The sequence below is a fragment of the Rhinatrema bivittatum genome, chromosome 7, assembly GCF_901001135.1.
Source record: "Rhinatrema bivittatum chromosome 7, aRhiBiv1.1, whole genome shotgun sequence".
In the NCBI taxonomy this organism is placed as follows: Eukaryota; Metazoa; Chordata; class Amphibia; order Gymnophiona; family Rhinatrematidae; genus Rhinatrema; species Rhinatrema bivittatum.
Genome location: NC_042621.1, coordinates 249,784,975 through 249,798,343, shown reverse-complemented (window position 1 = coordinate 249,798,343; position 13,369 = coordinate 249,784,975). Strand labels below are relative to the sequence as shown.

The following is a 13,369-nucleotide window of genomic DNA, read 5'->3' as shown; positions in this document are numbered from 1 at the left end:
CCTTCCCCTACCTAACCCACCCGTCCGGCCCTGTCTAAACCCCATCCTTACCTTTGTCGGGGGATTTACGCCTCCCGGAGGGAGACGTAAATCCCCGCGAGCCAGCGGGCCGCTAGCGTGCCGGGACACGACCTGGGGGCGGGTCTGGAGGGCGTGGCCACGCCCCCGGACCCGCCCCCGAAACACTCCCGACACGCCCCCAAAACGGCGCTGCGCTCGGTCCCGCCCCCGACACGCCCCCCTCCGAAAACCCCGGGACTTACGCGAGTCCCGGGGCTCTGCGCGCGCCGGTAGGCCTATGTAAAATAGGCTCACCGGCGCGCAGGGCCCTGCTCGCCTAAATCCGCCCGGATTTGGGTGGATTTAGGCGAGCAGGGCTCTTAAAATCTGCCCCTTAGTGCAGAGAACAAGCACAAAGGAAACCTCCCTTTTTATAGACAGCCTGAAACCAAGGACTTTAAATGAACCAGGTAGGGCAGAAACCTGACTGGCCCTACGGGAGTGTGCTTTCTGTAAAACAGAAGGTCATTCAAAGGAAGAATGTCCTTGGCTTGAGGACCTGGAGTTCAAAGGCAATTTAGAGGAACAACATGAGAAGGAGCAAAGATTGGGAACAGAGCCCAAGAATATTAATGACGTGGGAAAATGCTTGGGATCACAAGTTGTCAACTCCAAAGCTGCAATTTTGTTGGTGTCCCATGTAAGGACTTTATAATCCAGGTAGAATTGGAGGGAGCCTCTACCTAGGCCTTGGTTAGATTCTGGCTGCAGCAAAACACTCATTCTCCAGGATTTGCTATTTCATGGTCATATTAATGATGATAAAATAGCGACAGTAATGTATACATGGGAACGAACAAAAGTGTTCAATTTCCTTTGACCTCTTGATGACCACAGGACAAGCCATCTTAGAAGCAGCTGTCTTCTTTGAGCTTCTGTATCCAGTAGTCCTGGGTCAAGATTATTCCCATTTTTGCAACTTTATGGAGGCAACTCATGGGTGTTGGGGACAATACAGCCCGAGGGGGGAAGCACTTGAGACACAACTGGGATGTGCTCTGGGTATAAGAATAATTTAACCATAATTTCCCTTTCCTCAAATCCAGCCAGACCAGTGCAGAGCCCTCCCATTACTGCAAACCTCTTTTCCTTTCAGTTCTCTGAGCAGTGGAGGAGGTGCTGCTGTTGTGCTGATGGTTCAGTGTTGTAAGTGACAGACTTATACATAGTTTTATTCTCCTTTTGTTTGCGCTCTGGAAAACACTCTGGTTTTTGGGGTTTGTTATGCAATCCTAACTTAGGGCCTGATTTACAAAGGCTTTTCTCAGATTCTTTGTCTCTAGGAAAACTGCTTAGAAAATAAGGCCCTTAGATTGTTATAGGTAATACTGGCAGTACGAATCCCCTATAAGGGGAGACATCAGCAAACCTGTTAGCCTCTGTCTCTGCTGGTCAGTGGGCATAATTTATTCATCTGGACTGGTTGGACTGGATTCAAGGAAAGGACATTATCAGGTAAGATGAAATTTCTCCTTATTGACCTTTTTAAAATTATTTTTAAAGAAAAATGTAATCAGCACTATTTATAGTTGAAATGGAATTGTGACAGATTTGTCCTTATAACATCTATTCACTTGCCAGCTTAATATCAATTAGTTGGAGTAAAATAAAATTTTAATTATTTTAACATTTTGACTTGGTGTATTTTTTTACCACATTTCACACTACTTTTATTTAATAAAATTTGAATAAAGAAATTATATTTACACTTCTGCTTCTTACCTCTACCTCTGGGGGCTGAGACTGGGGAGGCATAGCCTATAACAACCCAAGATATAAAAGAGTCTGAATCTGCAAATTAGCCCTAAGGTCATAACATCTAAGAAGGGCCTTTAGTACTTACCATCTGGATAGGAAACTCCAACCAAACTGATCCAGCAGCCACCAAATGACAGCAGAACATCGATGGGTCCTAGGCTCTGAGGTGATTTACATTGCCATAGGTGAGCTGATGCTGTATTGAGAATACAGCCCACCGTAAACTGCTACGGGATAGTCTTTATAACTTCCAACAGCATCAGTGCTCCTTTAGTGGTGCACTTCAGGTCAAATTTAGCGGCCATTTTCTGTCTTATTGGGCACCAATAATGCTTGCAAAGTTACCATGCTTGCAATTAGTGCAGGATTTTAGTCTGGGAGGAAGGTTGCTGAGGAAAAGTGTTGTTAAGCTGGCAAGCAGATGCACGCTATTAGGACTGAATCTTTGGCAGACACCTAGGTCTGGAGATGTTTTTGGGGTTTTTTTTTTTCTCTTCCCTTGAATTTTTTGCTCACTCCTAGTTCTCCTTCCCTCTCTGTTGCTGCTCTTTAGTCTCCTGTGGTTTATTCTACCTCTGCCTCTTTTCTCCTGAGGCTCCTTCATTTCCATTTCTCATATCTCCATTACTTGATGTTCTGTATGACTTTGCATAAGGGAAATCCTGAATGACTCCTGACCAATCAATGGATCACTTTATTTCTTACCATATGTACATTGGGGAATAACTTGTTTTAATCTATAGCCCTCTGCTTTCCTTCTATCCAAAGACTTTTCTCGCCTTGTGCTCTTCCTCCCCCCAACCACCACACACCCCTATCAAGTTTCTGCATTAGTCTTGGTTTTACCTTTGTTCCTGCTTATTCCATATTTTGTAAATTGACAGCAGAAATGCTGAAACATGACATTGACAGTGCTTTACTTAGGTTGAAGAAACAGATAACTTTTAAGACTTCTCTTCTACATGTTTTGTTTGCATTGTTCATGCTGGGACGCTGTCTTGTGTTTTGCTTGAAAACATATATCCCCTGTTTTGAGACTTGGCTTGTTAAAGATTGGCTTCATACTATAGGAAAACAACAAATCTTTTGTTGTTTTGATTAACTTCTTAGACAATATTAATGTTTAAAACATTTAAAAACTGTTCTGCTTTGCCTCTCCCATCATTATGAATCAAAATACCATACGAACAACATGAGGAGTGCTTACTGGGAAGAAGGCGCTTTTTTTTTTTTTTTTTTTAATAGGAAAATAAGAAATGTCATGTTGGGTCAGACCAAGGTCCATAGAATTCATCATACTGTCTCTGATAGTGCCAATCTGAGTGGCAAGTACTCAACAGATCCCATAAACTAGATCTATTTCCTGTTTCTCTTTCCCAGGGATAGTAGTAGCTATGGTTATTATAAATAGTATATTCCAAAAATGGGTAAAAATACATGGGAAACCTAGGATTCATATAAAAAAGAACCAACCAGGACCCAAGTACAAGGCAAGTTGGTATTTTGATGAATCTAGCTCATAACCACAATTCTGGTCCTTCTCTGCAAACCAGTCTGGTCTTCTAGGGGATCAAACTATGCAAGTTAACTTACTTCTCAGGCTAAATGTATGCAAATGTGCCTGAATATTCATGTAGTCATGCTGGAAACAGGCCTATTTGTAGTCTTTGAGGACCAGGGTTGTGCACTTCTGATCTACTTAACACTACTTCCAGAAAAGAAATGCTGTGAATGTGTATGTACTCTCTGAAAGTCAGTTGCCATATTTTTATTTGCAAAAATAATTTAGTATACAGTGCACTTAGCACTGTAGTGCTGTTGTAAAATGTGCATACTAAATTTAATGCTAAATGTTTATACAATAGGAATCCAGTGATGAATTTGGAAATCAATCTGAAGATGAGCAAAAAACGGTAAGGGAAATATTTTGAAATATCAGAAAACCGAGCATGGAAATCCATAGCAAATTTTTAAATCACTCAGAAGTATCTTTGTGCAAAACCCTTTACTTTGAGATGGTGAACTAATTTATTTTCAGGTTGTGATATCTTTTATTGATCAAGTAAAAAGGAAGAATGGTCACAAGTTGTATTGCCAAACTTTCAATGCTTCAAGCACAAGTTTTATTAGGTCTCAAAGATGTCACAACACAAAGTTTTATAGTCCAAATCAATGGTTCCCTGTTGATTGGACTATAAAACTTTGTGTTGAGACACATCTTTGAAACCTAATAAAACTTGTTCTTGAAGCATTGAAAGTTTATACAATACAACTTGACCATTCCTCCTTTTACTTGATTGTTTTGATTGTCTGGTCTTAACGGATTCTGTTTGTGCGTTTAAACAAATGTGGTTCAATAAAAGATATGAAGATAATGTACATGAGTTTTTGAGACCTCATAAATCTATTTTTTTTTTTTTTTTTTGGAATGGGCTTGTGAGGGTATATGGTCCACAGATTATATGAAAATGCTTAGATCTCAGACATAACCCAGTTTCATTAGAGACTAGATTTCTTTACACATACCGTGAGGTATAGGAGATTTATTGAGACAGTATAAGTTCATAAAACTTACAATTATATTAGACATTGTTTAAATTAAGCTTAACATATATCATTATTGGTCAAAATGCCTTAAAACCTCTATGCCAAATTAATGTTAACTTGCGCTTTCCAGATAAATTACAGTCTGAATACCCAGAATACTGTACTAGCCCAATCTTATGTAGGTTAGCCAATAGGGAATGGGCATTCAGGAGAAATGAAAATAGGAACTGAGATGAAATTTCCTATTGTGTTTCAGGTTGTTTTCAAAATAGAACAAATTAAATTACACCAAAATTTCATCAGAATCTTGTTATGTTTTGAAAACAGAGTTAAAAAAAAAAAAAAAAAGTTGCTTGCTGGGCCTAGGACTAGGCCGAGATCCAAAGCAGGGGTCCTAGCCTATGCCTGAATGCAACTCTGGCATAGTCCTGGGCCAGGGCCCAGGCCTGATACTGGATTCTGATGCCTGAGCGTAGTCTCAGACCCAGGCCTGACATGGAGGCTGGGTCCAATGCCGGGGCCTCTGCCTAGTCCAGGGCCCCGGCATTGGGGCCCTGGACTAGGCAGGACTGGACAAGTCCCAGGTATCAGGCCAGACCCAGGCCTGATACCTGGGACTTGGTCTAGACACTGCCCCAGACACTTTGTAGTTCTTCTTTCTTCAATGTTTGTACTTCAAATGATAGCAACCGCTTGGGGACATACCAGAGTAAATTAAATTAACTCTGGCACATCGTCCCCTACGGAGGGTGCCATTTTGATGTACGGCTAAGGCCTAGGTCTGGCACAGAAGCCTATCCCAGAGGTTGGGTCCTGATGCCGGGGCCTTGACCCAGACTCTAGGCAGGGGTCTGGCCCAGAGGCCATGACCCGACACCTGGGCCTTTGTCCAGGGTCAGGCCCAGTCCTCTGAGGTCCTCTTTGTAGTTGTTCTTTCTTTGATCTTCACATGTCATACTCTGCTGGGGACGATATGTCTGAATTAATTAACTCTGGCGCATCCTTGAGTAGACACCACCCTTTGAATTACAAAGATCGAAGAGGACCTCCGAGATCTGGTCCCAATGCCCAGGCCAAAGCCTCGGTTTTACATAGGCCTAGGCCGAGGTAGATTGCCGCAACCTTGTCCTAGACCAGGGGTGGGCAGTTCCGGTCCTCGAGGGCCACAAACCAGTCTGGTTTTCAGGATATCCCTAATGAATATGCATGAGAGAGATTTGCATGCACTCTGCCTCAGTTGTATTTATTTTATTTATTTATTTTTAATTTTTATATACCGAAATTCTTGTAGGGACTACAAATCACTCCGGTTTACATAAAACGAAAATGAAAAACTGCCCAACAGAGAGAGGGGCTTTACATAGAACAGTAGCAAATCTATGTCATGCATATTCATTAGGATATCCTAAAACCTCGACAGGTTTGTGGCCCTCGAGGACTGGAATTGCCCACCCCTGCCCTAGACCCTATGCAAGGCCCAGGCTTCAGCCTGTACCTAGGCCTCATCTGCGGATCTCTCAGGACCAGGTAAACTGAGGCCGGGGGAGGATCCTGGCTCCTGCATTTTTCAGGTTAGGAATGATGGGTGGGGAGCATGGGAAGCCTTGGGATTCCCATGTATTTATTGTTTTCTGTGTTTGGGTTTGTGTTTTTAATGTTTATTTTTTTAACTAAAAAAAATGAAATAGACAAAATAAAATTCATGGTGGGGGAAATTCCCCAAAAATAAAATGAAACAAAATTTTTACTTTTTCCCACCCCTAGTAGAGCTTTGGGACTTCCAAACAGTTTATTCCTCTCTCTAAAGCTATTACAGCTGTTATCAAATCTGATCTGTTTGTTGGCACAGCATGAAGGCAGTCTAGCTACACCCATGGCTGTAGAAGGCTACAAGTTCATGACATCCACATAGGCCAGGAGTACTTGTTGGAGGATCTCAGCAAGTTTGAGGTAGGCAGGAAGACAGGGAAGGATACAGAAAGAATTGGCTAGCAGGGAGTGTAAAGTATTCAGGCATGATCATGTGGTTCCAATCTTTAGTCTTCAGCCACTTCTGAGACTTTTTTTCTGGGCTTATTAGATCCATCTTGCAAATGCCTAGGATCCAAGAGTATCACACAAAAAAGCGTTATAGATAGCAAAATGAAATAATCTCAATATAGTTCAAAGATGTACGATCTTCTAAAACAAAGGGGAAGTATTTTAATTTTCACTATCATGTTTATGGTGTAAAAATGTTTAAAAAAAAAAAGGACCGATGATTAAATGATAACCCTGTTAGTCTGTTGATGGAATATAATTAATGTTCTAAAAGACAAAAAGAGGTTTTGGTATGATGGTCCCAAATATATGTCTATAAGTTTGGCAATGCATCCGAACTATATAGGATCTAAGAATAGACATTGATTGATAAGCCATGGTCCACTGTTAATAGAGTGGATGGATTTCAGACGCTGTTTTCGTATTAAGCATATGTACGCATGGTTTATGTAAGCAATGGTTACTGGAAGACACCTGTTTAACTGAAATGACCTCTGAAATGGACCTCTCAATTAGATACAAAGTCTGTCAATGCTCAGAAACTGTAGTAAATCTGTGTCTAGCTATACCAGTTAATTATAGCTCTGAAGAAGAATGTCCAGTCTATCTGGCAATAGCAGATTTATTCTTAATGCAATTTTGAAGAATCTGTCTTGAGTTGCTGTGTCTCCATTTTGTTTGGTTCAGCTGGCGCATAGCTCCTTTTAATGGTGATCTGTGCTAGACCCTACACGCCCTAAAGTGAATGACATAGAAAGTGCCGGTAGAAAAGGACCCTTTGGCCCATCTGGTCTGCCCAGCAAGCTTCCATAGTTATCAGTTTCCCCAAACCTATTAGTTACTCAGTTTCCTATATCTATTAGTTACTCAGACCGCCAAGGTCAGGGCTCTTGTTTTTTACTGTTTGAGACCAATTTCCCTCCCCCTCCCTGCCATTGAATTAGAGAGCAGTGTGCAATGTTGGAGCTGCATCAGAAGTGTAGTATCAGGCTTTTGGTTAAGGGTAGTAACTGCCACATCAAGCAAGTTACCTCCATGTTTGTGTTTTCCCAGACTGTACATTTCAATGTCTTTGGTTGTTGTCTGAATCCAATTCCTCCTTTCCTCTTTTCCCCCTATCGTTGAAGCAGTGAGCAATGATGGAGTTGTATCGCATTTTGAAGTCTATTTGCCAGTGGTAGTATCTGCCACACCAGTAAGTTACTTGCATGTGATAGCTTATTTGTTAAAGCTAGTATCCGCCACACCAGCAAGATACCTCCCATACGTTACTTCATTCCCCTCCCCCTTGCCTTTAGGGATCCACAGTGTTTATCCCAAGCCCTTTTAAAATCTTGCACCGTTGCTGTCTTCACCACCTTCTCTGGCAGGGAATTTCAGGCATCCACCACCCTCTCCGTGAAGAAATATTTCCTAACATTGCTTCTGAGTCGTCCTCCCCGGAGTTTCATTTCATGACCCTTAGTTCTATTGGATTCATTTCAGCGGAAAAAGTTTGTTGTTGATCGTGCATCATTAAAACCTTTCAGGTATCTGAAGGTCTGTATCATATCTCCTCTGATCCTCCTCTCCTCCAAGGTATACATATATTTAGGTCTTTCAAACTCTCCTCATAAGTCATTTGATGAAGACCACTCACCATTGTGGTCGCCCTTCTCTGGACCGCCTCCAACCTCTCTCTGACCCTTTTGAGATATGGTCTCCAGAACTGAACACAGTACTCCAGGTGAGGCCTCACCAAGGACACGTACAAGGGGATTATCACTTACTTTTTTTTTTAACTAGGTATTCCTCTCTATGCAGCCCAGCATTCTACTAGCTTTAGCTATTGCTTTGACACATTGCTTCCCCTTTTTGGATCGCTAAACATGATCACCCCGAGGTCTCCCTCATGTTCCGTGCACAGCAGTGCTTCACCGCCTATTGCATAAAGTTCCTTCGGATTACCACGTCCCAGATGCATGACCGTACTTCTTGGCATTAAATCCCAGATGCCATATCTTCGACCACTCTTCAAGCTTCCCTAAATCACTTTCATTCTCTCCACCCTTCTGGCGTGTCGGCTCTGTTGCAGATCTTAGTATCATCCGCTGGCAAAATTTATCTTCTATCCCTTCCGCAGTGTCACTCACAAAGCCGTTGAACAGAACTGGTCCCAACACCAATCCCTGCGGCACTCCATTTAACACTGTTCGCTCTTCAGAGTAGGTTCCATTTACTACCACACTCTGTCTTCTATCCATCAACCAGTTTGTAATCCATGCTACCACCTTAGCACTCACTCCCAGGCTTCTCATTTTGTTCACGAGTCTTCAGTGTGGGACCAGATCAAAGGCTTTACTAAAATCCAAGTAAATCACATCGCTCTTCCTTGATCCAATTCTCTAGTTACCTAATCAAAGAACTCAATCAAATTTGTCTGACAGGACCCCCAAGCAGACTTGGAGGAGCTGAGGCAGACAGAGAGGTACATTGATGAGACCTTCAGGGACATAGTAGCCAAGTCCCAAATCCAGTCTGGCAGCCCCAGTGCTGCCTTGGATCAGAAAGGTCTCCTAGTAGGAGAACTTCACCCTGGTGTAGCAGGAAGTGATCCTGTAGCAAGGCCCTGCTCTCCAGGTGATGTTATTGTCCTCTCGCACTGAGGCCAAGTCTCCCAGGGCTACTGCCCAGGAGGGAAGGATTAGGCCGGCCATCATAGTTGGTGATTCAATTATTAGAAATGTAGATTGTGCTATCTAATGATTTTCAGAGTTTGCTTTGGAATATAATTTCTGGACTGTGATTTACATCTAAATTTTAAAGAAAAATATTTTTGAAAAATTAAAAAAATTCTTAAAGTATAGTGCATTAAAGTTTGAAGGTGAATGATTGAGAAGACCGGTTGGTTTCGGTTGCAACAATGTCAGGCTTGCTGATACCTTCATTAGGCTATATTTATAAATTGATTTGTAGTTCCCATTTGGTTTGATTGGGAGATTTCAATTACCCCAATATTGACTGGGTAAATGTAACATCAGGACTTGCTAGAGACATAAAGTTCCTGGAAGTAATAAATGACTGATTCATAGAGCAATTGGTTCAGGAACCAACACGAGAGGGAGCTATTTTAGATTTAATTCTTAGTGGAACATAGGATTTGGTGAGAGAGGTAACAGTGGAGGGGCCACTTGGCAACAGTGATCATAACCTGATCAAATTTAAACTAATAACTGGAAGGGGAACAATAAGTAAATCTACAGCTCTAATACTAAACTTTCAAAAGGGAAACTGATAAAATGAGGAAAATAGAAAAAAACTGAAAGGTGCAGCTGCAAAGGTTAAAAGTGTTCAACAGGCATGGACATTGTTTAAAAATACAATCCTAGAGGCACAGTCCATATGTATTCCACGCATTAAGAAAGGTGGCATGAAGGCAAAACGATTATCATCATGGTTAAAAGGTGAGGTGAACAAGGCTATTTTAGCCAAAATAAATTATTCAAAAATTGGAAGAAGGATTCATCTGAAGAAAATAGGATAAAACATAAGCATTGTCAAGTTAAGTATAAAACATTGATAAGACAGGAAAAGAGAGAATTTGAAATGAAGTTGGCCATAGAGGCAAAAACTCATAATAAAAACTTTTTTAAATATATCAGAAGCAAGAAACCTGTGAGGGAGTCAGTTGGACCATTAGATGACCGAGGGGTTAAAGGGGTTCTTAGGGAAGATTTATTTATTTATTTATTTATTTAAGGTTTTTATATACCGGCATTCATGAGAAACACATCATGCTGGTTTACATAAAACAGGCGTGCAGTAGATACATCAAACTAGAACTGTTGTGTTGGAAGGTACAGTTACAATTAACAAGGGTAGAAGAACTGGGAGAAGGAGGAAATGGAAGGACAGATTAGTAACGGTTAAACTATATACAAATTATACAAAGATAAGGCCATTGCAGAAAGACTAAATGAATTCTTTGCTTCCATGTTTACTAATGAGGATGTTGGGGAGATACCAGTTCCGGAGATGGTTTTCAGGGGTGATGAGTCAGACGAACTCAACCAAATCACTGTGAACATGAAAGATGTAGTAGGCTAGATTGACAAACTAAAGAGTAGCAAATCGCCTGGACTGGATGGTATGCATCCTAGGGTACTGAAGGAACTCAAAAACGAAATTTCTAATCGATTAGTTAAAATTTGTAACCATCATTAAAATCATCCATTGTACCTGAAGACTGGAGGATGGCCAATGTAACCCCAATATTTAAAAAGGGCTCCAGGGATGATCTGGGTAACTATAGACCAGTGAGTCTAACTTCAGTGCCGGGAAAAATAGTGGAAACTATTCTCAAGATCAAAATTGTAGAGCATATAGAAAGACATGGTTTAATAGAACACAGTCAACATGGATTTACCCAAGGGAAGTCTTGCCTAACAAATCTGCTTCATTTTTTTGAAGGGGTTAATAAACATGTAGATAAAGGTGAACCGGTAGATGTGGTGTATTTGGATTTTCAGAAGGCGTTTGACAAAGCCTCTCATGAGAGGCTTCTAAGAAAACTAAAGTGTCATGGGATAGGAGGTGATGTCCTTTCATGGATTACAAACTGGTTAAAAGACAGGAAACAGAGTAGGATTAAATGGTCAATTTTCTCAGTGGAAAAGGGTAAACAGTGGAGTGCCTCAGGGATCTGTACTTGGACCGGTGCTTTTCAATATATATTATATATGTTACGTCCCTCTGTCTCAGACGGCTTCGACCTCTGTGCCTCACCTTTCTTCCTTCTCTATCCTCAAGCCTTGGGTGGCTGCTGCCGCGTCTTCATGCCGCTCTCTCCGGTGTCCCTGGAACGGCAACGGCGACGGTGTTCGCTATGATTTTCCTGAGGGCCTCCTAGGGTGCGCACGCCACCCTCGTCTTTATCCACGTCATGGCGGGAACCTCGGGGGCGTCCCCTCCAAGTGACGTCATCACATCCTGGTATTTAGCCTGCCCTTCATTTGCTAACAAACCGAGGGGGTCATTTTTCAAAATGCGGTAAGGCGTTTTCGCATGCGTTAAGGGCTTATCGCATGCGACAAGCCCCGTTTCCGCATGCGATAGGCCTTTACCGCATGCGAAAACGTGTTTACCGCATGCGATCGCACCATATCGTATGGTGCGATGCAAATTCCAAAAATGGGAGGAGTTAGGGGCGGAGAGTGGGCTGGGTTAGCCTCTCTGCGAAGAGCTATCGCACAGCCATAACGCAGATTTTAACTACACCTCTTTGAAATGCGTTAGGCAGTGCGATAGCGGCCATGACCATGCGGTAAGGTTTTATCACCATTTGCGATGTGTCCCGTAAGGCGTATTTCAGATGATTTGAAGGCTCCAGAGCCCCGGGGGGGAGGGGGAGAGAGAGAGAGAGGAGTACTAGCGGAAGTGAAGCTTTATCCAATAAATACACACCTTTTTTTTTGCGCGTTGAGGTGTTTATCACTTAAAACCTAGAATCAGAAGCACTAGTGAGACCCCCTTCTTGGGCACTGTATATGCTTCTGGAGGTCATACCTTCATAAGGACATTGAGAGGATGGAAGTAGTTTAGAAAAGGGCTAATATGATACAGGGCCTGCAACACAAACGCTACAAGGGTTTGAGACACTCAGAATGTTTCTGCTACAGGAAAAAGGGAATATGATGGAAACATTCACATATTAGACAGGCTTGAGTAAATTATTGGCAAGTGAAATTTTCCATAGAAAAGACATTTCAAGGGTCATGATTTGAAATTGAAGGGAGGAAAATTGAGGAATCATGGGAAGAAAATACTTTACTGAGAGGAGGTAGCAACCCACCTTTCTCCCTTGAGAGTAGAGGCAAGGGAGAGAAGTGATACGGAGGAAAAGGGCTGATAAAAGAAGTATGGCCTATCAATACCAGGGTCATGGGATAGCTAGGATGAGAACCAGCAGAGACTGTAAGTCCTCAGAAACCAAGTAGGTTGGTGGTAAGCAGGTATCACAAAGTAATACCACCAAGGTGGCTGAATATTGGGGCAGCAGCCTTCACTGGTTTTGTCACTTTGCTTGAACTGTTGTCATCTTTTTATTCTTGGGTTTGTTCTGCTGGTGGGTATATTTTACAGTTTTGGCTAGTGTGCAGGCTCTTAGTACTATCTCAGTTATTTGGGGCAGGGGTAGATATGGGCAGCCAATATGTTCCAGCTTCAGTAAGTTGAAATCTGGCAGGGCAGTCCTATCCATTTTAGCAACTTGTAAGCTAATTGTGGAACATTCTTCTGTTGCTCCATTTAGTGTTATGTATATTAATGCCTGCTCAATAGGGAATAAGATTGATTCCTTATTTTCTATATTGTTAAGACTCCAAGCCTGACCTGTTCTTGTTAAGTCTTGGCACACTGATGCTGATATACATTTTGATTCAGCCTTGTCCCCAAGGTATATTTTTCACCATCATACCAGAGCGGGGTGTTCTATTTTATCTTGCTGCCATGTCCTGCTTCATTTTTTTTAAGGGGTTAATAAACGTGGATAAAGGTGAACCGGTAGATGTAGTGTATTTGGATTTTCAGAAGGCTTTTGACAAAGCCCCTCACGAGAGGTTTCTAAGAAAAGTAAAAAGTCATGGGATAGGTAGTGATATCCTTTTGTGGATTACAAACTGTTTAAAAGACAGGAAAGAGAGAGTAGGATTAAATGAACAATTTTCTCAGTGGAGTGCCTCAGGGACTGGGACCTATGCTTTTCAATATATTTATAAATGATCTGGAAAGGAATATGTCGAGTGAGGTTATCAAATTTGCAGATAATAGAAAATTATTCAGAATAGTTAAATCACAAGCAGATTGTAATAAATTGCAGGAGGACCTTGCGAGACTGGAAGATTGGGCATCCAAATGGCAGATGAAATTTAATGTGGACAAGTACAAGGTGTTGCATTATAGGGAAAATTAACCCATGCAGAAGTTA

At 41.8% G+C, this 13,369-nt stretch overlaps 1 protein-coding gene across 3 annotated transcripts in view; it reads left to right on the top strand.

The window, feature by feature from the left end:
* LOC115095822 (WASH complex subunit 2A-like) overlaps positions 1-13,369 on the top strand; it is a 257,808-nt gene that overhangs the window by 40,280 nt on the left and 204,159 nt on the right. For all 3 annotated transcript variants that reach the window (XM_029610022.1, XM_029610023.1, XM_029610021.1), the window contains exon 7: positions 3,684-3,731. In XM_029610022.1, the coding sequence (XP_029465882.1) occupies positions 3,684-3,731 (48 nt within the window). The remainder of the gene's footprint in view (positions 1-3,683; positions 3,732-13,369) is intronic.